A 27,340-nucleotide genomic window follows, 5' to 3' on the forward strand; every position below is an offset into this window, starting at 1 on the left:
TGTTCCCATTTGTCCCCAGCAGTGGCTGCAGGGGTCAGTGGTTCCCTGTTGTTCCTGGTCCTGCTCCTGGGTGTCATCATGGCCTGGCACTGGTGGCACCGCGTTGGTGGGTGACCATGGGGGGGACGGGGTTCCCCGAGAGGGGTGGGAAGCCCCCAGACTGAAGGGGTGATAGGGTGGTACCCACAGCTCCTGACTTGGGTTGTGCTGAGCCCCCAGTGTCCTTGGCTGAGTGTCCTGGGCGATTTGGGCAGGTGTGGGAGGGTCACACATCAATGTTGGGTTTTCTTTTGGGGTCCTGGGGGATTTTTGAGGGTCTCCCTCCCTGCTGCACTTGGGGTTCTGGGTACTCAGGGCACCGGTTCAGGGGTTCTGGGGGGCTCTAGAGATGCTCAGGGGTCCTGGGGGAATTGAGGGTCTGGTTGTGGTTCAGGATTCCCACGGGTGGTCAGGGCCCTGGGGATCCCACAGTCACCCCTTCCCTCTCCTTTGCAGCCACCAGGAAGAAGCAGGAAAGGTGAGTGGGGGGCTCCATTCACAGCCCCTCTTCTACTCTCACACCCTGAACCCTCCATGTGCTCCCAAAACCCCTCCATCCCCACAGGGCACATCCACAGCCCCTGGCCCCCCTAGAGGAGGAGGAGGTTCTGTACACCCATGTTGTGAAAACCGAGCGGGCAGGGGGTGAGTACGGGGACAGGGAAATACAGGGACACGTCACCCGCTGGTGTCACCCCCAGCCGGGTCCCCCCAGCCAGTGTCTCTCACAGGGCTCCCCAGTGCTGCCCCGCCCAAGGACACCACGGTGACCTATGCAGAGCTGCCAGGACCCCATGGACGACCACAGGATACCAGCAACATCTACGAGAGTGTGCCGTGACACTGAGGACACTGGGGGGCACTGGGGGACACCGGGGATCCCCTCACCCTGGGCTTCTGTGGTTGCCATCCAGCCTGAGGTGGTGGTCAGGAGAAGGGGCTGGTGCACAGAGCACCCAGTGCCCCCCATTCCATCTCCCAGTACCACCAGGGCTTCCCCATTCCTCCTCCCATTGTTCCCAGTACACCCAGGGGCTCCCCCTTTCCCTTCCCAGTACTCCCATAGTCCCAGTGGCGGCACATTCCCCCTCCCAGTGCAAGGAGGGCACACGGTCGGTTTCGATACACTTCAGCCCAAAATACAGCTTTTTGGTTAAACTGGCACAAGTGGTGTTTGTTCAGCCCTGTTGGGCTTTAGGAATGGAATTCTCCAGTTCTGGCTTCCACTAAACAACCAGGGGCCTGGGGAGCCCCGAGGGTGGAGGGCCCGAAACGGCCGAGGGGAGACCCCGGCAGGGCGGGGGAGCAGAGACCCTGGGCTGGGCTCTGCGGAAAGGAGGGACCGGCACGGTGGTCCCAGAGCACGGGGAAGGGGCCCAGCTGCCATGGCGCTGCGAGTGCCGGGACTGTCACGGCGCGCATGAACCGACTGTGAGAGCGTGTCCCAAGCCACTGTCGCCATGTGTCGGGACTGCCCGTGGCCAGGGTGACGCCCCCACAGCTTTGGGCACTCGGAATGGGCGGGGCAGGGGCGGGGCAGAGCCCTATCCATTCCCCGTGCCCTGTGCAGGTGAGGAGGGCAGGGATGGAGCAGCTTTGGGGACACCTGGAATCGATACAAGGTCATTCCCCAGAGCCACACCATGACTATGGGCAGAGCCCCGGCTCAACATTTCCACACTTTTCCCTCTGGTCTGGTGGCTGCAGCCAGAACCCAAATATTCTTTCCAAGAGGTTCCAAAGGGCTTAAGGTTTTGTTCAGGAAGGAGGGTCCCGGTCAGGTTGTTGAGCAGATGGGTGTGGGATCTGCAGAACTTCTGGGGCTCTCTCAGCCCCTTGCTGAGAGGGACAAAATGATCAATTGCTGCATTTCCGGACTGCTTCCCTCACAGCTGCCCCTGCAGGGGGGTTTGCAGCCAGCCCTGCTCTGAAAACCATCCAAGGCCCTCGCAGAGCCACTGCTTGGGCTCCCATTGGCTTTTGTGCTTCTTGCAGGGCCCAGCAAACCACAGTCAGGCCTTTTCCTGCCACAGAATTGTCACCTTTGCAGCAGCTCTCAAGCTGCCAGAATCAAAGCCAAGGGGGCGGGGGGAGCCTCAGGTCGTGGCTGCCACCTGGGGCTGGCCAGAGCAGGGCTGGCCAATGCCCATCCCTGTGCACTGGGGCTGGGCCATGGCTGGGCCCCACACTTGGATGGCCACTGGCCTCAAGGAGGAGGAGTTGGGGAGCTCCTTCCTGCCTGGGGCTCCATTCCCAAGCTGTGGTGACACCTGGGTCTTGTCCCAGGCCCTTGTCCCGAGGGGTTCCTCGTTCTGGGGGTGCCACGTCCTTTGGAATTTCTGTCCCAGAGGTGGCATATCCTGGGCACCTCGGTCATGGGGGGCCCATCAGCATTAACTCTGTCCCCAGTGGGACCTTGTGACTTCTGGGGTGCTCAAATTTACAGGGCACCTGTTACAACTATGCCCTGAGAATGGTAAATGCCAGGTTAAATTTGATTCAATTCCCTGATGCCAAATTGATTGAGATGAAATTATACATCCAAGAAATAAGGAAACTGAGCCAGGAAATAGGGGGATGGAAAAAGCCCAGGGGTGTGTGGGGCACAGACCCAGAGCCTCCACCCTGGGGTGCCCCCCTGGCCATGAGCACACTGTGGGGGCTGTGCTGGGCTCTGAGTCACCCCAAAATCTGAGGCACCCAGGGCAGGACCGGAGACCCCCGTGCCCACTCAGCCACTGCTCATCCCTGGGACCCCTATTCCCCTGGGAACCCAACCATGGGACCCCCATTCCCTTGGTCTCTGCTCCCTGGGACCCCCATCCCAGGACTCCCATTGCCCAGGACCACCATTGCCTTGATCCCATCCCATGGGCTGCTTCTTCTTCCATAACCACTCTTTCCGAGGGTCCCCTGTTTTTCCCCTCTGCACCCCCAACTCTGGAACCTACACCCCATTACCGGAAATCTCTGGGGACCATGTTTTGGATGACCCCCATCCCTGAATCCCTCCTGAAATGGAGACCCCAATTCCCCTGGACCCCCATTATCTTGGACACCCGGCCTTAATTTCCCACATCCCCTGAGGCCCCCACTCCTGGGAACACCATCCCCCACTGTGCCCCCAGACTATCCCATAATGTCCCCAGCCTGTCCCCTGCTGTGTCTCCACCCATCCCCCACCCTGCCCCCACCAAGGGCCACCTACACGTGGGGACGAGGTGTGACCTTTCTTCCTTCCTCCTCATCCGAAGAGCCGCCACCCAGGGGACTGGTGGCCACAGCAGCGAGTGACAGCCAGTGCACATGGCCGGGGACACGGGGATGGCCGGGAAGGTGGCGCTGCTCCTGTGGGGTGAGTGCCCCGGGCACGGGCCTGACACCCCGGGGATGGGCCCTGGTGAGGCAGAGACCGGTGGGGAGGGGGCACAGGGGGGCTGGGGTGTCCCCTGAGCTCCTCAAGGCCGGGACAAAGGAACCAGGATGCAGGGACAGGGACAAGAGTCACGCACGTACCATGCAGATGGGCCAGCGGGACTGGTGCCATGGGAAAGGGATCACAGACGTGGGGCCATGGGGGTGTGGCTGTCGGGACAGGTGCTGTGAGGATTACGGTGGTGACCTGTGCAAGCATGGGGGGTCCACAGTGTCCCCATGTCCTGCCTCAGCCCAGGGTGACTGAGGTGTCTCTGTCAGCAAAACCTCTGTGCTACACCAGTGTTACCCTTGGGGAGAGTTTGGGGACAGACATCACACCATGTCCCCCCAAATGGTGCTGTCCCTCCAGTGCCACCACCACCCAGCCCCTGTCCCTTCTCCCTTCCAGCCCAGACCTTCGGCATTGCTAGTGAGTCCTTGGCAGATGCCATGTCCCCACCCCACTGTCCCCAGCCCCGTGGTGACCCTGGCAGGCTGGTGTCCCCGGCAGGCTGGGGTCCCCTGTCACCTGCAGGTGCCCAGACCACCCAGCTCCGGGTGGAGCCCCCCTGGACACCGGCGGTGCTGTGGGACCGGGTGACACTGACCTGCGAGGGCTCAGGGACTACTGGTGCCATCACCTGGTACAAGGACGGGCAGCGCTGGGGGCAGGAGGTCCGGGAGAAGTTCGTTGTCACTGAGAGTGGCACCTACACATGTGACAGACCCGGCAGTGGGCTCAGCCCCCCCATGATGGTCTTAAATGGTGAGGGGGGATCCTAAATGATATGGGTTCTTCCCTGAGAGGTCTGGGGGGCTCACTTACAAGGATTGCCTCACACCTGTCGTGTGGCAAGAGCCTGTCCCCTGCATTCAGGGACATCCCATTGTATCCCAGGGTGATGGGACACCCATGGTTACACGTGTGCCGTGGGGTTGCTCCTGGTGCCCCTGAGATCCTCCCATGCCATGGAGACTCCTCCCAGATGTCCCCGGTGCCATGGGTGCCCACCTTGGACCTGTCTGGTGCATCTCAGTTCAATGGGACTCTCCTGTCCCACAGACCAGCTGGTGCTGCAGGTGCCAACACAGAAACTGCTGGAGGGGGACACGGTGACACTGCGCTGCCGGGTCAGGCCAGACACATCGGTCAGCAGGGTGCAGTTTTACAAGGACAAGAAGGATCTGGGGATGTTCCTCAGGGGGACCGAGCTGTCCCTGTCCCCTCTGCAGCAGAACCACAGCGGCCGCTACCACTGTGAGGGTTTGGTGAGCTTGTGGCCATTATCATCATCTCCAGTGACAGTGGCAGTACACGGTGAGCGCACCCACGGCTGGAATTCCAGTATCCTGAAACCTCCAAAGCCACATCCCAGGGGACTCAGAATCAGTCCTTCCCTCATCTCCTTCCCAGAGCTCTTCACGGTGCCGGTGCTGGAGGGTCCCCCCGAGCCCATCGAGGGGTCCCCCCTCAATCTCAGCTGCCTCAGCAGCCCCAGCCCCCTGCGGCCCCCAGCCCCCCTCCTGCACCTCTTCTACCGGGACGGGCAGTTGGTGGGGGGCCCGCAGGTGTCCCCGCAGCTCCTGGTGCCCACCGTGGGGTCTCCTACACGGGGAATTACAGCTGCCAGGTGCGCTCCGACGGGGGGGCCGTGCAGAAGAGCAGCGCCCTGCTCCGCGTCACGGTGCGCAGTGAGTGCAGGGATGGGCACGGGGAGCCCCCACAGCCTCCTCGTGTCCCCTGCCATGCCTCGGGACCCCCATTCCTGCTTGGACCCCCCATGCCTGTCGGAGGACATGCATCCTTTCCCAACTCCCTCGCCAAGTGCCCCAGCCCTTCCTGGGTACCCCCATCTTTCTGATGAAATTTTTCCACGTCCTTGCATCACTGCTCAGGTCCCCCTCCATGTCCCTCCATCCCTCTCTGGGTCCCTTCACCCATTCCTGGTTCATCCCCACTCCCCTCTGATCTCCCCTCATGGTCCCCAGGTCCCACCATACCCTCCCTGTGGTGCCCCCTCAGCCCGTTCCAGCTGTCCCCTCCCTGAACTCCCCACCATTTCTTGGGTTTTTTTTCCAAGCCCCCCATCAGCTCTGGGCCCTCTCTTCCTCACTGGGGTCCCCCTGCCCCTCGAAAAATCCACCCATGTCCCTCACTGTCCCCTGGTTTCACTCCCTCCCGCAGGGGTCCCGCTCTCAGGAGTGTTCGTGTCAGCGCAGCCCCCCGGGGGACAGCTGGCACTGGGTGACCGCCTGGTGCTGAGCTGTGCGGTGGCTGCAGGGACAGGTCCCCTGTCCTTCACGTGGCACCGGGGGGACTTGGGGACACCGCTGGGCACCGGCCCCTGCCTGGAGCTGCAGCATGTTGAGGACAATGTCAGCGGCCAATACCAGTGCCGGGTCAGTGATGGAGACAGTGTGGCTGAGAGTGTTCCCCTGAATGTCACCGTCGTGGGTGAGTGTGACCCTCAGGCTGGGGGTGGCCTCACCCACAGCATGCTCCAGAAAACTCTCATCCCCGTGTCCCTGTCCCTCTTGCTGGCTGCCAGCCATTCCCCCATCCTCAGACCCATCTCTGTGTCGCCGCAGTGCCCGTGGCCAATGCCACCATCACCCCCGGTCCCCTGACACACCATGTGCACGCAGGTGACCCCGTGACCCTGCGCTGCTCGGTGCAGGTGGGCTCAGCTCCTGTCAACTTCACCTGGCTGCACAATGGCCAGGAGGTGGCCCGGGGTCCCATCCTGGAGCTTGGGAACGTCAGCGTGGGACATTCGGGCACCTACCAGTGCGTGGCCACCAACCAGCTGGGACAGGACGGGCACCGCGTGTTCCGGGCACTCAGCCCCGAGCTGGCCCTGGAGGTGACACCACGTGGACACTGGAGCAGAGGTGGCGTCACACGGGGTCACCGGGGTGTTCAGGACCTCCAGGGTTCAGAGTGTCCCCAATGCGTCCCCCTCTGTCCCCAGCAGTGGCCACAGGGGTTGCTTGTTCCGTCCTGTCCTTGGTCGTGCTCATTGTTGCAGCTGTGGGCTGGCATCGGTGGAACAACGTGGGTGGGTGACAATGGGGGCAACAGGGGCCCTGGGGAGGTGGGAGGTCACCTGGAATGTGAGGGTGATTGGTGGCACCAACAGTCAATGACTTGGGCAGCGCTGAGTGCTCAGGCCTTTTGCTCAGCATCCTCCAGGATTTGGGGTGGTGTTGGAGGGTCTTGCAGGCATGTTGGGGTTTCTCTCCGTGATCCTGGGGGAATTTGGAAAGTTCCCCTCCCTGCCAGGCTCTGGGTTCTGGGATCTCAGGTGGTCCAGAGCACTGTGGTGATTCAGGGGTTCTGGGGGCCATCAGGGATACTGGGGGGAGCTGGGGGAGAATTGAAGGCCTGGGGGTCGTTCAGGATTCCTGTGGGTGGATGGGGGCCTATTGGGACTCCAAAGTTACCACTTCAGTTTTCCTTTGCAGATGCCAGGAAGCACCAGGAAAGGTGAGTGCAGGCTCCAGCCATGATGCATCTTTTACCCAAACCACCAGAACCTTTCATCCCCTTCCACACACTCCCTTCTTCCCACAGGGCCCCCCCGGAGCCCCTGGCATCCCCCATGGATGATCCTCAGGCGACCTACATGCAGCTGCAGGGGCCACACGGGCAATCATGGGAGCCCAGTGACATCTATGACACTCTACAACAACCGTTGTGACACTCTGGGAAGCGGGAGGCACTGGGTGACACTGGAGGTGCTCCCTCCATGGCTCCTGTGGTTGCCCATCCTTCCAAGGGAGGTGGTCATGGGTCAGGGGGAGGCTACACAGGGCACCCTGTGCTCCTCATTTCCTCTCCCAGTGCCCCCAGGGGCTCCCCCATCCCCTCCCCAACCCCCATCCGAATGCTCCAAGTACCCTCAGTGGCTTCCCCATTCTCTCCCCACAGTGCTGGCAGCACACCCAGGGGTTCCACATTCCCCCTCCCACTCTCCCTGTCCCATCTCACTGTAAAAGGGGCAGTCGGGGCGGATTCTTTCTGATCAATTTCTCAGATTAAAATGAAGCACAAATGCGGCAATATTATATCTGAGAACTGTTTATTGATAAATGAGGCTAAGTGTTCTTATGGGAGGGGGATAGAAGAGAGAATAGAGAGGGAAAGAGACAGAGAGAGAAACAGAAAACAGGGACAGCATTACCACAATAACCCCGGGCGCACTTTTGGCATCAGCTCGGCAGATGGAGTGTGTGTGTGGTGAGCCCTCGTGGCTTTTGTCAGTGGCTGGGTGGGATTTCCAAGTGGCGGCACCTGCGTGTCTCTGGCAACGCTGAGTCATGGCTGTGTGCTGGCTGTGGGCTAGTGCTGTGGCACGGGTGGCTTTGGGCTGGCTGCTACGGGCAGGTTCTGGGGTGCAGCAGGCTCGTTGCTGCGGGGAACACGGGAAAAATGGCAGAGATGGCAGGTGTGTGCAGGCAGCCTCTGCTCCGCTGGGGAAGCTGTGGAGCACCGTGTTGGGGAAGCAGAGGAGCACCAGGTTGGGGAAGCGGTAGAGCACCAGGTCGTCGCAGGAATGAGCTGCCTCGCAGAAGCAGTAAAGCAGGGAAGAACGGCTGCAGACAGAGAAGGACCACCGGGAGGAAAAGTCGAGGCAGAGAGGAGGACCAAGCTGAACCTCCAAGCAAGCCCCTGATCCCCCCAAGAGACCCTGAGCAAAATTGCTGCTTTTGTGTCACGGTTAACTGCTTTTATTTGCTCATGTATAGCGTGTGTTGAGACAGAAATGAAAATCAGATTGAGTCCTCTCAACCCCCATGCTCCCCGTGGCCCTGCAATCTGCTTCCCAATGTTCCCAGTACACTACGTGGCTTACCATTGCCCATCCCATTTCCAAAGGAGCACAGTGACGCTGTTGTGCACCAGAACACAAAGACTCTGACTTGAGAAGGCCGAAAATTACTCCTTTATTCTTGGGATGTGTCTCCCTTCTTATGCTATTCTATGCAGACCAATTGGATTCATGAAACAAAGACAAACCTCCTCAATCACATTGGTCAGAGTAGAGGGACGCCAAGAAGAAGTCCCTCCTAGGGAAAGAAACGCAAACAATTTGCCCATACCAAAAGATGTCTCCTGTTTACAGAAAATTCCCTGGGAAAGGAATTTCAGGAAACCAAAACATCTCAGGCACCAACCAGGGCCACAGCACAGGACCTGGTTTCCTGCTCCTGGAACAAAAATGCAGCTTTTTGGTTAAACGGACACAAATGTTTTTCTTTGCTCAGCTCTGTCAGGCTTTAGGAACAGAATTCGTCAATTTTTGGCTGCCAGTATGTCTTAGTTTGAAAGACAGGTGTCTTCTGGGGAGAGCAGGGCGTCCCTTGGAATGGGGAATGCAAACCTCCTCCCTCCTAGTTATTATAATTATGAAAAATTAAGGAGCTCTCAGGCAAAGATATGGGGATAGGGATAACAGATCTTTACTGGTATGTATAACAAGGCAAACAGCCAGCAACAACCACAGCATTAATAATAAACAGAACCAGGAAGCCCGTAACAGCTTCCCTGAGCGCGGCACTTTCCCCTTTGGTGCAGTTCCGGGCACAGCCAGCAGGGGCGCTGGTGGCTCCCGGTGGGCGGGGCAGGTGCGGTGATCCCTCCGCGGCTGCAGGGGGCGCTTGGGGTGGGCTCAGGGAGCGCACAGTCATGGTGGCTCTGTCCCAGATAGGAAGGGATGGAAGGGATAGATCAGAAACTCCAGAGCTGAGGCTGAAGGAATGGAAGGGATGGATCAGGAACTCCCAAGCTGTGGCTGAAGATGCAGGATGTCTCAGCAGGCAGGGGTTGTGGGCTACAGAGTAGTGAAAAGACTCAGAGCAGTGCTGAAGAAACAGCAGGAGGAGGGACAACAGTGACCCTGCTCCCAGCACAGCAACAGGCCCTACTTTTAGTGAGGCAGGCAATAACAAGATCCCAGTTCCATGGCTGGGCCCAGGAGCAGAGGCTCACCCCACACCAGAAGAAACAGGACTGAGCCGGGCATCTGCAGCAGCAGTGAATTCCTTTCCCCAAGCAGCCGCTCCACCGTCACCATCCAAAGGCGCAGATCAAGTGAATGAGAGTTTCCCATCCCTGCCGAGAGTTTTCCCATTCCTGCCATCTCAAGCACGCAGCCATCAGTGCTTCTTAGCAACTCAGTGGGAGAAAAAGTCTCACAGGTAACAAGGAAAGAAAATGAAAGAAAAAGAAACCAAGCCCCAACACCTTATTTTCACTCCTGGTGTTCAGGTTACATCTCCACTGGGTTTGCCTACTGCCCAGGGGACTGTTTGGGGGGTATGTGTGTTGATATCTCTTCAATTCCTTCTTTTCTCCTTGGGGATTCTCTATTTGCTCCCAGTCCTCTTCTGACAGCCAGTCACAGGTCTCCTGAAAAAACACACCTTCCCAACCAGCCAACCACAGGCCTTCCCAATCAGCCAATCACAATCTTCTCCACAAGACCCACCTTCCCAACCAGCCAACCACAGACCTTCCCAACCAGCCAATCACAATCATCTCCAGAAGACTCACCTTCCCAACTAGCCAACCACAGCACTTCCCAACAAAACCTGCCTTCCCAACCAGCCAATCACAGGCCCTCTGAACAAGGCCCGCCTTCCCAACCAGCCAACTACAGGCTCACCTGACAAGGCCCACCTTCCCAATCAGCCAGAAGGAGAAGGAAAGGGGAAAAAAGGAAAGAAAGGAAAGGAGAGGAAAAAAAGAGAAAAACAGACCATACTTTCTCCCTGGAAAACAAAAGCAAATAAACAACTCTCCTGTGGTCTGGTGAATCCCATCCCACTGGGTCAGTTCCGCTGGGTTGGTGACTGCCGGGAGTTCCTGTGCCGGGTCCCCGTTCGCCGCAACCCGCTCCCCGCTCGCCGCTACCCACGGCGGCCCCCACGGCTCCTCTGCACCGCCGGGCCGCCCCTGCTGCCAGAGGCGTCTGGCCCCGGAAAAGCGCGGGGCGCGGCGCATGGCTGCCTCCGCCAGCGCTGGTTCTGAGTGCTCGGAACCTGCTGATACAAGTGTGGCCACCACTGATCTGACAGCCCTGTGAGAGACCCGGGGATGGATGAGGGACCCGCGGCAGAGATGGGGGGTCTGGGCAGTAATGGGGGACTGCAGGCAGGGCTGGGGGTCCCCAGACGGGGCTGAGTGTCCCCAACCAGGGGACCCGGGGAGGCTGTGGGGGTGAGGCTCACCGTGCACTGTCACTGTCAGTGGCGCCGACTCCTGCAACTCTGATGATACGTCAGAGGACACCCAGCCCCAGCAGCGGTAGCGGCCACTGTGGCTCAGCTGCAGAGGGGACAGGGAGAGCTCGGTGCCATTGAGGGACATCCTCACCTCCTCATTCCCACGGTAGAATCGCACCTCAGTGACTGACAGGCCCTGCCGCCATCGGCAGCGCAGTGTCACTGTGTCCCCCGCTACAGCTGCATCTGCACCGGCACCTGTAGCACCAGCCAGTCTGGGGGACACGAGGGTCCTGTCACACCACAGGGGTCCCATTTTCATGGGGACCCACCATTGGGTCACAGCCAGAGCACCAGGGGTCCCCAATTCCACAAACAGGGTCCCCCTGCACTGGAATGCTCTGGGATGTCCCTGTGTGCAGGGGACGAGCTCTGGTCACACCAGGAGGTGACCCATGGAGCAGGGCGCACTCAGAGCCCTCGGGGTCCCACAGGTGCCACGCTGAGGACACCCAAAGCCCCCTCACCATTTGAGACTGTCACGGGGGGGCTGAGCCCACTGCCAGGTCTGTAACAGCGGTAGGTGCCAGAATAGGTGACACTGACATTTTCAGGTCCGTTCGGCCACCAGCTCCGCCCATCCTTGTACCAGGTGGTGGCACTGGCAGTCCCCGAGCCCTGACAGGTCAGTGTCACCCGGTCCCACAGCACCGCCGGCCTCCAGGGGGGCTGCACCAGGAGCTGGGTGGTCTGGGCACCTGCGGGTGACAGGGGACACCAGCCTGCCAGAGCCACCACGGGGCTGGGGACAGCAGGGTGGGGACATGGCATCCCCTGAGGACTCACCAGCGAGGCCGAGGCTCTGGGCTGGAAGGGAGAAGGGACAGGGCTGGGTGGGGTGGCCCCATGGAGACAGGTATGGGGGCACAGGGTGTGGGGGCTGTCCCTGAACTGTCCCCATGGGGACACTGGTGTGGCATAGATGTCTCGGAGATCGGGGAACTGCAGCCACCCCATCTCAGGCAGGACATGGGGACACTAAGGACACCCCAGACATGGGGACCTCGTGCTGGCACAGGTCACCTCCCCAGTCCCACAGCCTCTGTCCCCATGGTCCATCTGCATGGTGCTTGTCCCCTTGTCCCTGTCCCTGCATCCCTGTTTCCCAGTCCCTGTCCTCACAGCTGCACCAGCCCCATAATTCCTCTCCCCACATTCCAGTCCCTCCTGTCCTGTCCCCCTTCTCCTGTCCCCATTGCCAGCCCATGACCCTGGTCACCCCATGCACTGGCTCTGCTGGCCTTGGGGACCTCAGGGGACCCCACAGCCCCCTGTGCCCCCTCCACACTGGTCTCTGCCTCACCAGGGCCCATCCCCGGGGTGTCAGGCCCGTGCCCGGGGCACTCACCCCACAGGAGCAGCGCCACCTTCCCGGCCATCCCCGTGTCCCTGGCCATCCAGGCTGGCTGTCACTCGCTGCTGTGGCCACCGGTCCCCTGGGTGGTGGCTCTTCCGAAGAATGGGGAAGGAAGTGACATCAGGCCGCGTCCCCAACATGGCTGTGGCCTTTGCTGGTGTCAGGGTGACCACAGGCTGTGGGCAGGCTGGGGACAAAGCTGGGTGGCACAAGGTGGGACAGGGGGTTCTCAGGAGTGGGGGGCTCAGGGAGTTTGGGGAATCAGGGATGGGCATCCAGGGCAATGGGAGTCCTGAGGAGGGGGAGTCACTCAGGAGAGGGGTGCCATGGGAATGGGGGACCCCAGGGCTCGGGGGACTCAGTGCAGGGAGTCCCAGGAGAGCGTGGGCTCCAGGGATTTGGGGTGATGGGATGGGTGTGCCAGGGATGGAGTGCAGGGGGAATGGAGGGTCCTGTGGGAATGAGGGGTCCTGAGAGAATCCAGGTCCTGGGGGAAGGGGCACTGTAGGGGATGGAATTTGTGGAGAGGATTCCTTGGGAATGGGGCTCCGGGGCCATGGAGATCCTGGGGAATGGCAATCCTGAGATGCGGCTCCACGGGACAGGGAACATAAGGAATGAGGACGCCATGGTTTAGTTCCCAGGGGAAAGGGGGACCCAGCGATGGGCAGTGACTGTCTCACAGGGGGGCGGGTTCTCTCCTGGGGGGCACAGCCATAGGGTCCTGTCTTGGGGGATGGCAGCTCCGGGAGGGTTTCAGACTTCTCCATTCTCACTCGTCCCCTGCAGGATGTGAGCCGGCAAGAGCAGCTCAGGAATGGAGCCCAAGGCAGGAAGGAGCTCCCCAACTCCTCCTCCTTGAAGCCAGTGGCCATCCAAGTGCGGGGCCCAGCCATGGCCCAGCCCCAGTGCACAGGGATGGGCATTGGCCAGCCCTGCTCTGGCCAGCCCCAGGTGGCAGCCACGACCTGAGGCTCCCCCCGCCCCCTTGGCTTTGATTCTGGCAGCTTTAGAGCTGCCGCAAAGGTGACAATTCTGTGGCAGGAAAAGGCCTGGCTGTGCTTTGCTGGGCCCTGCAAGAAGCACAAAAGCCAATGGGAGCCCAAGCAGTGGCTCTGCGAGGGCCTTGGATGGTTTTCAGAGCAGGGCTGGCTGCAAACCCCCCTGCAGGGGCAGCTGTGAGGGAAGCAGTCCGGAAATGCAGCAATTGATCATTTTGTCCCTCTCAGCAAGAGGCTGAGAGAGCCCCAGAAGTTCTGCAAATCCCACACCCATCTGCTCAACAACCTGACCAGGACCCTCCTTCCTGAACAAAACCTGCAGCCCTTTGGAACCTCATGGAAAGAATATTTGGGTTCTGGCCGCAGCCACCAGACCAGAGGGAAAAGTGTGGAAATGTTGAGCCGGGGCTCTGCCCACAGTCATGGTGTGGCTCTGGGGAATGACCTTGTATCGATTCCAGGTGTCCCCAAAGCTGCTCCATCCCTGCCCTCCTCACCTGCACAGGGCACGGGGAATGGACAGGGCTCTGCCCCGCCCCTGCCCCGCCCATTCCGAGTGCCCAAAGCTGTGGGGGCGTCACCCTGGCCATGGGCGGTCCCGACACATGGCGACAGTGGCTTGGGACACGCTCTCACAGTCGGTTCATGCGCGCCGTGACAGTCCCGGCACTCGCAGCGCCATGGCAGCTGGGCCCCTTCCCCGTGCTCTGGGACCACCGTGCCGGTCCCTCCTTTCCGCAGAGCCCAGCCCAGGGTCTCTGCTCCCCCGCCCTGCCGGGGTCTCCCCTCGGCCGTTTCGGGCCCTCCACCCTCGGGGCTCCCCACTGGGGTCCCGGTCCCTCTATCCCGGCCCCTCCCAGCCGCTGCCCCCCGACGGCCGCAGGGCCGGCACCGGCAGAGGCTCCCGAGCTCCTGCAGGATGAGACGTTCCTCGGGCAGCGCCGCCTGAGCGGGGCCCGGCTTCTTCCCTCCGTCCTTGCCCGCAGCACTCGGGCTCCAGCAGCCCCGGGCTGATCCCCCGGGATGTGCCGAACGCTCTCCCGGAGCACTGCCCTTTGTTGGGAACGAGCCCAGGAGCGCCCAAATTATCCCCAGAGCCTGGTCCGGGACCTCCTGGGAGGCTGTGCCCGAGCGCCGAGAGGGTTTTGGAGGCTGATGGGTGTCACTGCTCTGTCCCAAAACCTCGGGGCAGCAGGAATGGTAAGCAGTGCCCCACCGTGACCCGGCCCCGTGGGCCTCACCTGAGCACCCTGTGAAATTCCCGGCGCTCCTGCTCCACCTGCATGGCCAGGGGCTGTTCCCGTGGCCACCTGCTCCAGCCGCTCCCGCCTCAACCACTGCCCCAGCTCCGCCTTCCTGGCCGGCCAGCGTGAAGCACCGGCCTCGTGGCACAGGCACTGAATCATCTCCAACACCAGCAAAAACCACCAGAAAACCTTCCCGGCGGCCAAGAAAGATCCTTGTGGGCAGAGCTGGGAGCACCTGCCCCCAAAATGTGTCCAATGCTCAAAATCCCTGCGAGAGGCAGAGGAGCCGTGTGTTTATGTACAGGTTGGTTTAGGAGCACGGCAGAACTTTAGGAACCCCAGCCCTAATTCCAACATCTCGTTAAGGGCCTGCAGCACCCAGAGCAGAAGAGGGGCATTGGCCCAACCAGCTCCAGTTTTGCCCTCCCAAGCGACTGCTCCCTACACGGGATGTCCCTGTGCTCCAGCTGCAGCCGCAGAGCCCTCGGGGCTGTGGCTCTGCTCTCCCCCTCCTCCTCCTCCTCTCCCTGCGGCTGCTGTGTGGGGACCAGCAGTGGCCCAGGAAGAGCAGGAACTCCAAACGTGGGCTGGAGCCCCGTGAGGAGCCCCGGCAGTGGCAGCACCGAGCATCTGCTTCCCTCCCCATTCCAGGGGAGTTCAACATTCCCAGAGCTGCTGTGCCAGGGCTGAAGGAGGAAATGGGAGCGAAAGGCTGAGGGGTTTCAGGAATTGTGCCGTAAAGCCACGAGAGGTGCTGCTGTGACCCCGAGACCTGGCTGGGCAGTCAGTGCTGCCGTCCCTCTGTTCGAAATTGGAGAGAGCGGTCGGGTGTGATGTTCAGGGCGTGTGCCTGGCCCCAGGACGCTGCAACGCTGCCACTCGGCACTACGATCCAACCTGCTGCCTTGGCCGCTTCTGCCGCTGCCGGTGGTGGTGCCGGGACCGATTGGTGGCCGTGAGTTTGCAAAAGGAGCGATTTCCCCTCCTCCCCCCTGGCCGAGGCCGCCATCGCCCCTGGGGGGTTCGAGCTGGCCCCGGGGCGCCCCCTGGTGGGCGGGAGTGCTCCTTGCAGCGCCCCCTGGTGGCCGGGAGTGGTCTCTGCAGCGCCCCCTGGTGGACGTCGTCATAACTGCACCGAAAATGGAAATCCAGCACTGAACGGGTGGGAAAGTTCTGGTTTGGTATTGTTTGTTCTGGTGTCTTCTAGAAATATTCTGGTTAAGAGCTGTTAAACATTTTTTTATATATGTTCTACTGCTTTTTTTTTTCTGGAAACCCACTAATTTTTGAAATTATAAAAAGATTTTAGGCATGGGTCTTCCTTCCATTGCAGGAAGGTTTCGCTTTCCTTGGGAGACATTTGTCTTTTATTCCAAGACAGTTGCCAACTCCTGGCTTCCAGCATGGATGGGATAGACACTCTAAGAGAAGACACAGTCAGACACCGAGCCACCTCATGCTCTGCCTTTGAAGCCTTTGGGCACCAAGGGCCCTCCCCCAGGTGGGACTTCTGGTCACCCGGCCACTCAGGAGCTGAGTTTGGCAGAGCGTCACACTGTCCGCAGTGTGCCATGGCCGACAGACAGATTGACAGACAGGGCCCTGTCTCACCATAAGCAAGGCCTGACTCACCCTTGCCACACACTGGTGTTCCACATCACACTTTTCCTGTCTCTGACACCCCACCCTGTGCCAGGGCCTAATCCCAAGTGTCCTGGAAAAGGGGGAGACTCAGAAACACCCACAGGGCCTTTGTGAAATCATCGTGTGGGGAACACCGCAAAGGTTTGAGACAGGGGAGAAGAGAAACCAGAGCCTCCTGAAGGCCGCTTTGGCCGTCAGGGCAATGAAGGTCCTGAGCCCTGCCAGGTTCCTCTGGTGGAGGAAACGTGCTGGGGGAAGTGTCCGGAGTTTGTTCCTTTTTGGGGTTTTTCTCTGGAAATCGTTCCTTTTGTGACCCTTTGAATTCTGAACCCTGTTGCTGTTGGTTTTGTTCTCCCATTGCTGTTTGCAGGAAATTGTTCTTGTCTCAGTCCGTTGGGACATTTGCCTTTTGTGCCTCCACTGGCAGGGGGAGGGGCAGTCTTTAGTGGCAGCACACACGTGTGGGTGCCCTTGGGTGGGGACCCCCAGTGCCTCCCACCCCCCCAGTGTCACGGCACAATCTCACAAATGTCACTGGGCTCCCGTGGTTGTCGGTGGGGTCTTGGCAGCTCTGCGTAGGTCACCTGGCGTTCCTGGGGGACAGTGACACGGGGGGGCCCTGCAAGAGACACCAGTTGGGGGGACCAAGGTGGGGGGTGACACCGGTGGGTGACGTGTCACTGTCCCTCCCACACCGCTGTACTCACGCTGTGCCTGTTTGGTGCTCACGATGTGGGTGTACAGAACCTCGCCCTCCTCTGGGGGGGCCGGGGGCTCCGGGGAGGCCCTGTGGGGATAAAGGGGATGTGTTGGAGGGGATGGAGAGTAGTGGGGTGGGGGTAAAAGAGGGGCCACAGCCCTAGACCCCCCCACTCACCTTTCCTGGTGCTTCCTGATGGCTGCAGAGGAAAGAGGGGAGAGGTGACTGTGGGTCCCCAGGGCCCTGACCCCTCTCGATGTTCCTGAACCTCCACAGGACCCTCAGTTCTCTACAGGACCCCCAAGAATCCCTGAAGCCCCCCAGAATTCATGAACATCCTCAGTGCCCCCAGCCAAGTCATCCTCAAGAACCCAAAGCCTGGCAGGGAGAGATACTCCCCAGAATGACCCCAGGACCCCTGAAAGAATCCCCAACATCCCTGCAGGACCCTCCAGCACCTCCCAAAACCTTAGAGAATCCGAAGGCAAGGTTAAAATTCTGGGGCTAAGGGAGCCGCCTTATCATTCCCCAAATCTGTGGGGCTTCCTACAGTTCCCTGGGACCCCCATCCCCTCATTGTCACCCACCCCGGCGGTGCCACCAGTGCCAGGCCACAATGACAGCCACGAGCAGGACCAGGAAGAAAAGGGACCCACTGACCCCTGCAGCCACTGCAAGAAACAGAGACGGACACACCAGGATCCCCCATCACAGCAGGGGTCCTGCACTCCCTGGTGACCCCATGTGACCTCACCTGTGCCCCTGTGTCCCTGCGGTGTCACCTCCAGGGCCAGCTCGGGGCTGAGTGCCCGGAACACGTGGTGCCCGTCCTGTCCCAGCTGGTTGGTGGCCACGCACTGGTAGGTGCCTGAATGTTCCACACTGACGTCCCCAAGCTCCAGGATGGGACCCTCGGCCACCTCCTGGCCATTGTGCAGCCAGGTGAAGGTGACAGGGGCTGAGCCCACCTGCACCGAGCAGCGCAGGGTCACAGGGTCACCTGTTTGCACCTGGTGTGACAGGGGACCGGGGGTGATGGTGACATTGGCCACGGGCACTGTGGGGACACAGACAGGGCTGAGGCTGTGGGGAGGGGCTGGCAGCCAGCAAGAAAGACAGGGATACGGGGATGAGAGTTTCCTGGAGCATGCTGTGGGTGGGGTCACCCAACCTGAGGGTCTCAGTCACCCAGGACGGTGACATTCAGGGGGACACTCTCAGCCACGCTGTCCCCATCGCTGACCCGGCACTGGTAGTGGCCACTGTCATTGTCCCCAACATGCTGCAGCTCCAGGCGGGGACCAGTGCCCAGCGATGTCCCCAAGTCCCCCCGGTGCCAGGTGAAGGACAGGGGACCTGTCCCTGCAGCCACTGCACAGCTCAGCACCAGGCGGTCCCCCAGTGCCACCTGTCCCCCGGGGGGCTGTGCTGATAGGGACACCCCTGAGACAGGGACCCCTGCAGGAGGGAGTGAAACCAGGGGACAGTGAGGGACATGGGAGGGGCATTTTCGAGAGGCTGGAGGACCCCAGTGAGGAAGAGGGGGCCCAGAGCTGATGGGGGGCATGAAATAAAACCCCAAGGAATGATGGGGGGTTCAGGGAGAGGACAGCTGGAGCGGGCTGAGGGGGCACCACAGGGAGGGTATGGTGGGACCTGGGGACCAGGAGGGGAGATCAGAGATGGGTGGGGTTGAACCAGGAATGGGTGAAGAGACCCAGTGAGGGATGGAGGGACATGGAGGGGAACCTGAGCAGTGACGCGAGGACATGGAAAAACTTCAGAGGAAAGATGGGGGTACCCAGAAAGGGCTGGGGCACTTGGCGAGGGATGTGGGAAAGAATGAATGACCTCTGACAGGCATGGGGGGTCCAAGCAGGAATGGGGGTCCCGAGGCAAGGCAGGGGACACGAAGAGGCTGTGGGGGCTCCCCGTGCCCATCCCCGCACTCACTGCGCACCGTGACGCAGAGTCGGGCGCTGCTCTTCTGCACGGCCCCCCCCTCGGAGCGCACCTGGCAGCTGTAATTCCCCGAGTCAGAGACCCCCACGGCGGGCACCAGGAGCTGCGGGGACACCTGTGGGCCCCCCACCAACTGCCCGTCCCGGTAGAAGAGGTGCAGGAGGGGGGCTGGGGGCCGCAGGGGGCTGGGGGTGCTGAGGCAGCTGAGATTGAGGGGGGACCCCTCGATGAGCTCGGGGGACCCTCCAGCACCGGCACCGTGAAGAGCTCTGGGAAGGAGATGAGCGGAGGACTGACTCTGAGTCCCCTGGGATGTGGCTGTGGGGGTGTCAGGATATTGGGGTTCCAGCCGTGGGAGTGCTCACCGTGCACTGTCACTGTCACTGGAGATGACGATAATGGCCAGAAGCGCACTGAGCCCGCACAGTGGTAGCGGCCACTGTGGTTTGGCTGCAGAGGAGACAAGGACAGCTCGGCCCCCCTGAAGTACTCCCCCAGATCCTTCCCGTCCTGGTAAAATCGCACCCTGCTGACCAATGTGTCCTGCCTGACCCGGCAGCGCAGTTTGACCTCGTCGCCCTCCAGCAGTGTCTGTGTTGGCACCTGCAGCACCAGCTGGTCTGTGGGACAGGAGAGTCCCATCACACTGAGAGGCTGGAGACAGGTCAGAGGAGGGTGCCCATGGCACCGCAGACATCTGGGCGGAGTCTCCATTGCACGGGAGGATCCCAGGAACACCAGGAGACGCTCCGTGGCACAGGTGTAACCAAGGGGGTCCCATCACACTGGGATGCACTGGGATGACCCTCAGTGCAGTGCCCACGGGCTCTTGCACCCGAGGGGTGTGAGGACACCCACGGAGTGGAGCCCACCCAGACCTATCCAGAGGCCACTGTGAGCATTTAAGATCCCCTCTCACCATTTAGGACTGTGACGGGGGGGCTGAGCCCACTGCCGTGTCTCTGACACTTGTAAGTGCCGCTCTTGGTGACAGTGAAGCGGTTCCAACTGTTCTGCGCCCAGCGCTGCCCGTCCTTGTACCAGGTGGTGTCACCGGCGGTCCCCAAGCCCTGGCAGGTCAGTGTCACCCGGTCCCACAGCACCGCCGGCCTCCAGGGGGGCTCCACCAGGAGCTGGGTGGTCTGGGCACCTGCGGGTGACAGGGGACACCAGCCTGCCAGGGCCACCACGGGGCTAGGGACACCAGGGCAGGGACATGGCATCCCCTGAGGACTCACCAGCGAGGCCGAGGGTGTGGGCTGGAAGGGAGAAGGGAAGGGATCAGGGCGGTGGTGGCTCTGCAGGGACAGCACCATTTGGGGGGACATGGTGTGATGTGTCCCCAAACTCTCCCCAAGGGTAGCACCGGTGTAGCACAGAGGTTTTGCTGACAGGGACACCTCAGTCACCCTGGGCTGAGGCAGGACATGGGGACACTGTGGACCCCCCATGCTTGCACAGCTCACCACCGCAATCCTCACAGCACCTGTCCCGACAGCCACACCCCCATGGCCCCACGTCAGTGATCCCTTTCCCATGGCACCAGTCCAGCTGGCCCATCTGCATGGTACGTGCGTGACCCTTGTCCCTGTCCCTGCATCCTGGTTCCTTTGTCCCGGCCTTGAGGAGCTCAGGGGACCCCGCAGCCCCCCTGTGCCCCCTCCACACCGGTCTCTGCCCCACCAGGGCCCATCCCCGGGGTGTCAGGTCCGTGCCCGGGGCACTCACCCCACAGGAGCAGCGCCACCTTCCCGGCCATCCCCGTGTCCCCGGCCATGTGCACTGGCTGTCACTCGCTGCTGTGGCCACCGGTCCCCTGTGTGGCGGCTCTTCGGATGAAGAGGAAGGAAGAAAGGTCACACCTCGTCCCCACGTGTAGGTGGCACTTGGTGGGGGATGGGTGGAGACAGAGCAGGGGACAGGCTGGGGACATTATGGGATAGTCTGGGGGCACAGTGGGGGATGGTGTTCCCAGGAGTGGGGGCCTCAGGGGATGCAGGGAACCAAGGGTGGGTGTCCAGGAGAATGGGGGTCCAGGGGAATTGGGGTCTCCATGTCTCGGGGGATTCACAGATGGGGGTCCTGCACGACAATTTTTCCCCAGGGGTTTTGGGTCATGGAATATGGGTCCCAGGGTTGGGGGTCCAGGGGAGAAAAGGGGGCCCTTGGAAATTTGGGTTCTGAGGGGAAGGAGAAGCAGCCCATGGGATGGGATCAAGGCAATGGTGGTCCTGGGCAATGGGAGTCCTGGGATGGGGGTCCCAGGGAGCAGAGACCAAGGGAATGGGGGTGCCATGGTTGGGTTCCCAGGGGAATGGGGGTCCCAGGGATGGGCAGTGGCTGGGTGGGCATGGGGGTCTCAGCTCCTGCCCTGGGTGCCTCAGATTTCGGGGTGACTCAGAGCCCAGCACAGCCCCCACAGTGTGCTCATGGCCAGGGGGGCACCCCAGGGTGGAGGCTCTGGGTCTGTGCCCCACACATCCCTGGGCTTTTCCCATCCCCCCATTTCCTGGCTCAGCCATCCCAGGGAACACCTGAGCAGGGAACGGTGGGGGGATCCCAGGAAGGGGCCAAGGGGGCTGGGGGGTGCAGGCAGTGTTTGGGGGCTGTGGGGGATGAAAGATTTTCACTTTCTCTTTCCTGCAGCAGAAGGAAGAGGCCGTTTATGCTGAGCTGAGGCCGTGGGTTCTGTCCTGGGGGGCACATCCAGAGGGGTCCTGCCCTGAGGGAAAAGGGCTCCTCTGCTGTGGTGACACCTGGGTCGTGTCCCAGGGTCTTGTCCCAGGGAGTTCCTCGTTCTGGGGGTGCCACGGCCTTGGGGATTCCTGTCCCAGAGGTGGCACATCCTGGGGGGGCCCTGAGCATTCCCGCTGTCCCCAGTGGGTCCCTGTGACACCTGGGCTGCCCAAACCTAAGGGGCCACCAGATAGAACCTTGCCCTGATGATGGTAAATGCCCGGCGAAATTTGGTTGAATTCCCTGATGCCCAATTGGCTGAGACAAAATTATACAGCCATGAAATAAAGGCAACAATCTTTTCCGAAAACACTTTTTTTTCCCAATAAAAAAATAACTTCACCAAAAATCAAACTAACAATGTAAAAAATGGTCTGGTCGATAGAATCCTTTTAATCATTGGGCACCCAACAAGTCGCTCACAGTAAAAACACAAACAAATCCCACAGAAATGAGACTTTCTGGTTCCCTTCAGGAGCCCATTGGTGCATCCCACAGCAGCGTTTACTTGTTGATAACACAGAGTGTGGAATCTCCCTGAGTGTCCAGCAGGTCCATGGGATTGTTCCCGGCCTGCTGGGCAGCAACCCAGCCCACAGGGAAGGCTTTGGTTGGGCCACATTTAGGAACTCTGCCCATTTTCCTCCTTCCCACCCTCAAACTTGATTTACTTCCCATGGCTTCTTCTCCCAACAGGGGAGAAACTCTGTCCATCCTTGGAACAGCGCACAGGAATACGTGGAAATGCCCGTGTGTCCCTCAGGGTCTGCTTCCCTGGGAAATGCACTCCACCCTGCCCTGAATTCCCCTGCCTGGGCACTCCCTGCTCCTGCTGGGACACCCCTGTTCCCCAGATCCACGGCTGGAGCCCCTGCTCAGTATTTCCACACTTTTCCCTCTCTTCTGGTGTCCACATCCAGAACACAAACATTCTTTCTGGGAGGTTCCAAAGGGCTTCAGGTTTTGTTCAGGAAGGAGGGTCCAGGTCAGGTTGTTGAGCAGATGGGTGTGGGATTTGCAGAACTTCTGGGGCTCTCTCAGCCCCTTGCTGAGAGGGACAAAATGATCAATTGCTGCATTTCCGGACTGCTTCCCTCACAGCTGCCCCTGCAGGGGGGTTTGCAGCCAGCCCTGCTCTGAAAACCATCCAAGGCCCTCGCAGAGCCACTGCTTGGGCTCCCATTGGCTTTTGTGCTTCTTGCAGGGCCCAGCAAACCACAGCCAGGCCTTTTCCTGCCACAGAATTGTCACCTTTGCAGCCGCTCTAAAGCTGCCAGAATCAAAGCCAAGGGGGCGGGGGGAACCTCAGGTCGTGGCTGCCACCTGGGGCTGGCCAGAGCAGGGCTGGCCAATGCCCATCCCTGTGCACTGGGGCTGGGCCATGGCTGGGCCCCGCACTTGGATGGCCACTGGCTTCACGGAGGAGGAGTTGGGGAGCTCCTTCCTGCCTGGGGCTCCATTCCCGAGCTGCTCTTGCCGGCTCACATCCTGCAGGGGATGAGTGAGAATGGAGGAGTCTGGAACCCTCCTGGAGCTGCCATCCCCCAGGACAGGGCCCCTTGGACAGCATGTGTCCCCCCCCCCCCAACTGGACACCCCCAGGATGTTGCAGTCCCAGAGCAGGGACCCCCAGAACAGGACACCACCTTCCTGGATGACCCCAGGACAGAACAGATCCACACCCTGGTCCCCACGCCAATGGCTCCTTCCTTCTGCTGCAGGAAAGAGAAAATGTTGTGGGGGAAAAGCTGGATACCCCCATCCGCCACAGCCCCCATACCTCCTCCTGCAGCCTCGGAACCCCCTTTTCCCCTTTTACGGTGTCCCCACACCCTGTTCCCTGTGCAGGAGCTCCCCAGGATCATCAAGCCCGGAACTGAGACATGCGAAACTGAGGGAAAAAGGAAGGATATGGAAACGAAGAGAGCAAAATGTCACTGGGGGCTCGGGGGACACAGATCCAGAGCCCCTCAAAATCTGCCTGGGGGATCCCCCACAAACCATGAGAACCTTGGGTGGGCTGTGCTTGGCTCTGAGTCACGCTAAAATCTGAGGCACCCAGGGAGGGAGCTATGACCAATGGGCCCACCCTGGGGCCCCCATTCCCATGGGAACCCAACCATGGGACCCCCCCTTCTTTATGTTCACCCACTCTGGGACCCCCAATCAAGGACTATCACTTCCCAGGATCTCCATGGCCCAGGACCCCCATTCCTAGGGAAGCCTCTCCTTCTCCCAAATTCCATCCCCTACAATCCACATTCACCTAGGAACTTGATTCTCCCAGGACCCCTCATTCCAATGTACCCCCATTCCACTGACACCCTCATCCCTAGGACGCCCTTTCTCATGACCCCAAATCCCTGGAGCCAACGTTCTTTGTAGACACATACCTGAGTCTGCCCATCCCTGGGACCTCCCGTTCCCCTGCATACCCATCCCTCTCTCCCCAAATCCCCTGAGACTCCCACTTCTGAGAAGTCCCTGTCCATTTTGTGCCACCCAGCCTGGTCCCCAGCCTGTCTCCACCCTGCCCCAAGCCCATCCCCAGCTTGTGGCCACCCTGCCCCCACAAAGGGCCACCTACAAGTGATGATGAGACCTGACCTTGCTTCCTTCCACCCTGACTGAAGAGCCGCCACCCAGGGGACCGGTGGCCACAGCAGCGAGTGACAGCCAGTCCACATGACCGGGGACACGGGGATGGCCGGGAAGGTGGCGCTGCTCCTGTGGGGTGAGTGCCCCGGGCACGGGCCTGACACCCCGGGGATGGGCCCTGGTGAGGCAGAGACCGGTGGGGAGGGGGCACAGGGGGGCTGCGGGGTCCTCTGAGGTCCCCAAGGCCAGCAGAGCCAGTGCATGGGCATGGACCCCAGTGTGACCAGTGTCATGGGGTGGGTGTGGGGACAGGAACAGGGGAACTGGGATCTGGGGTCAGGAACAGGGGGATAGAGATATGGGTACTGGGATGTGGCAAATGGAATCTTGGGGCTGGTGCAACAGTGGGGACAGGGACAGGGTGACAGGGATGCAGGGACAGGGACAAGGGCCACATACCATGCAGCTGGGCTATGGGGAACAGTGCTGTCGGAATGAGACCACAAGCACGGGGCCGTGGGGATGTGGCTGTGGGGACAGGTGCTGTGAGGACGGTGGAGGTGACCTGTGAAAGCATGGGCTGTCCACAATGTCCTCATATCCTGCCTCAGTCCAGGGTGACCATTTTGTCCCTGTCCTCAAGACTTCCTTCTTACACCATTGTTCAACTGGGGACAGTCTGGGGACCGACATCACACCCCATTCCCCAAGTTCTGCTGTCCCTGCAGGGCCACCTCCACCCAGCCCTTTCCCTTCTCCCTTCCAGCCCAGACCCTCGGCCTCGCTGGTGAGTCCTTGGGAGATGCCATGTCCCCACATGATGACCCCCACCACCGGGGCTCACTCTCCTGGCTGAAGGAGACTCTCTGTCTCCAGGTGCCACCCCACAGACTCCCTCATTCCCCCATGCTGGGTGCAGCCCCTCCTCCTGGCCTCAGCCCTGTCTCTGTCCCCACAGTGCCCGTGGCCAATGCCACCATCACCCCCGGTCCCCCAGCACACCAGGTGTGCACAGGTGACCCCGTGACCCTGCGCTGCTCGGTGCAGGTGGGCTCAGCTCCTGTCAACTTCACCTGGCTGCACAACGGGCAGGAAGTGGCCCGGGGTCCCGTTCTGGAGCTTGGGGAAATCGATGTGGGACATTTCGGCACCTACCAGTGCGTGGCCACCAACCAGCTGGGACAGGACGGGCACCGCGTGTTCCAGGCGTTTAGCACCGAGCTGGCCCTGGCAGTGATACGACAGGGACACTGGAAGAGAGGTGGGGTCACACAGCATCGCGAGGGATTGTAGGACCCCTGGAGTGACAGGTGACCCTGACGTGTCCCTTCTGTCCCCAGCAGTGGCCACAGGGGTTGGCGTGTCCCTCCTGTTCCTGGTCCTGCTCGTGGGTGTAGCTGTGGGCTGGCACCAATGGAAAAACATGGGTGGGTGACAATGGGGGCAATGGGGGCCCTGGGGAGGTGGGAGGCCACCTGGAATGCGGGGGTGATGGGTGACACCCACAGGCCCTTACTTGGGCAGTGCTCAGGACCTTTGCTCAGGGTCCTCAAGGATTTGGGGTGGTGTGGGAGTGTCTTGCAGGGATGTTGGGGCTTCTTTCCGTGACCTTGGAGAAATTTGGAGGGTCCCCCTTCTTGCCAGAATTGGGCTTCTGGGCACTCACAAAGTCCAGAGCACTTGGGTGGTTCAGAGGTTCTGGGGGGCATCAGGGATGCTCAGGGGTTCTGGGAGAATCTGAGGGTCCAGTAGGGTGCCAGGATTTCTGAGGGGGCCTTGGGGACCCCACAGTTACCTTTCCCCTCTTTCCTTTCTAGCGTCCAGGAAGCAGCAGGAAAGGTGAGTGTGGGCTCAAACCACACTGTCCCCTTTTACCCCAACCCCAAGACCTCCCATTCCCCCCCACACATCCCCTTTATCCCCGCAGGGCCCCCCCGGATCCCCCGGCCCCCCCAGAGGAGGGGGAGGTGCTGTACACCCACGTCGTGAGCACCAGGCAGACGGGGGGTGAGTACAGGGTGGGACACACACACAGGGACACGTCACCCAAGAGTGTCACCCCCACCCAGATCCCACAGCCAGTGTCTCTCGCAGCGTCCCCCTGTGCCACCGCGCTCCAGGATCCCCAGGTGACCTACGCGGAGCTGCGGGGACCCCATGGGCGACAGCGGGAACTCAGTGACACCTACGGGAATGTGCTGTGACACTCGGGGCTCCAGTGGGCACTGGGGGGCTCTGGGGGAACTGGGGGGCAGCGAGGGACCCCACCCATGGGCAGCCACACTACTCCAGTGTGCTGGCACCAGCCCAGCCCAGTGTGTGGAGCCACACTGAGGGTCCTCAGCCCTCTTCCCCCCCTACCCAGAAGAAGGAGAAAATCACCCACGGGAATGTCTCTGCTGAGAAGGTGCTGCTGGCAGTGCTGAGATCAGCCACTGGCTGCCTGAGTCTGCAGAAGGAACAACCCCTTCCCTCCTTCCTTCCTTCCTGCCTTCCCTCCTTCCTTCCTTCCTGCCTTCCTGCCTTCCTTCCTCCCTCCCTCCCTCCCTCCCTCCCTCCGTTGAGACAAGGACCAGGAGAGATCTCTCATCAAATCCTCTCAGGGGCAAAACAGCGTCAGAATTAGAGATATGAATTGAATTTATTGGAGACAAAATCAGGGCAGAAAAAGGAGAAGTCACAAAACCCTTCCATACACCTTCCCCCGTTATTAATAACTTTGTCGTCATTGGCTTTTGCTGTTGTATGGGCTTTTGTTAATTAGTTCTATGTAATACAGTTTGTAATCACATTTCAGCTGCTTTTGATGTAGTAAAATTTGTCAGCCTTTTGACCCTAATCCCTGTGGAGATGCTAAATTTTCGTGTGATAAATATGTTTTTGTTTAGGCTCTCGCAAACCATCAAAATGGAACCTATTTGCAGTGCAGTATAACATTAACTGTTGCAGAAGTAGCTAATGCCTTGATTTGTGTAACTAACTGACAATGGTGAGAATAACGCAGATTATTTTGTGAAGTAGCTAACATTGATTTCATCTACTGCTGGAGTATCTTATCTCTATGGTAAGATAACATTGAAAAAAACCAAGTAAACGAACATTGAAAGAAAGAACGCAAAGAGGAATCTACCACTGACTCGTAGGTCACCAAGATTTGTCAAACCACAGAACAGGTGCCTTGTGAGGAAATAAAATATATCGATTTCATCTGCAGTATGGCATTGTAGTGGTTTCAGCTTTGCCAATTCCTGTATCCGAGTCACGGCACCAATTAGTGTAGTGGTTTGAGTGCCCACAAGAATGATTTACTTTTTCTACTGCTGTCCGATAAGATTGTGAGAAAAGCAGAGCA

General features: G+C 60.2%; 2 protein-coding genes and 1 long non-coding RNA gene across 3 annotated transcripts; 1 reads left to right on the top strand and 2 right to left on the bottom strand.

The window, feature by feature from the left end:
* The first annotated feature begins 3,345 nt into the window (after positions 1-3,345).
* LOC136303217 (Fc receptor-like protein 4) lies at positions 3,346-26,206 on the top strand. Its single transcript, XM_066206916.1, is given in 10 exon segments — positions 3,346-3,394; positions 3,866-4,222; positions 4,520-4,774; positions 4,871-5,050; positions 5,053-5,148; positions 6,046-6,348; positions 25,329-25,415; positions 25,806-25,827; positions 25,916-25,995; positions 26,083-26,206. Coding segments are annotated over 10 exon segments (1,539 nt in total). The 3' UTR covers positions 26,193-26,206.
* LOC136303205 (uncharacterized) lies at positions 7,563-10,473 on the bottom strand. Its single transcript, XR_010724172.1, has 4 exons — positions 9,704-10,473; positions 9,449-9,592; positions 8,313-9,290; positions 7,563-7,868 (listed from the first exon to the last, which is right to left on the bottom strand). It is a non-coding gene; the product is annotated as an uncharacterized lncRNA (long non-coding RNA).
* Positions 15,619-20,431, bottom strand: LOC136303080 (Fc receptor-like protein 4). The gene is given in 11 exon segments (XM_066206694.1): positions 15,619-16,611; positions 16,700-16,779; positions 16,870-16,891; positions 17,280-17,363; positions 17,447-17,749; positions 18,646-18,888; positions 18,891-18,923; positions 19,020-19,274; positions 19,574-19,862; positions 19,864-19,913; positions 20,383-20,431. Coding segments are annotated over 11 exon segments (1,518 nt in total). The 3' UTR covers positions 15,619-16,501.
* Positions 26,207-27,340: the final 1,134 nt, after the last annotated feature.

Source organism: Chamaea fasciata, unplaced genomic scaffold, assembly GCF_029207755.1.
Source record: "Chamaea fasciata isolate MVZ Bird 193981 ecotype frontalis unplaced genomic scaffold, bChaFas1.0.hap1 SCAF_31, whole genome shotgun sequence".
NCBI lineage: Eukaryota > Metazoa > Chordata > Aves > Passeriformes > Sylviidae > Chamaea > Chamaea fasciata.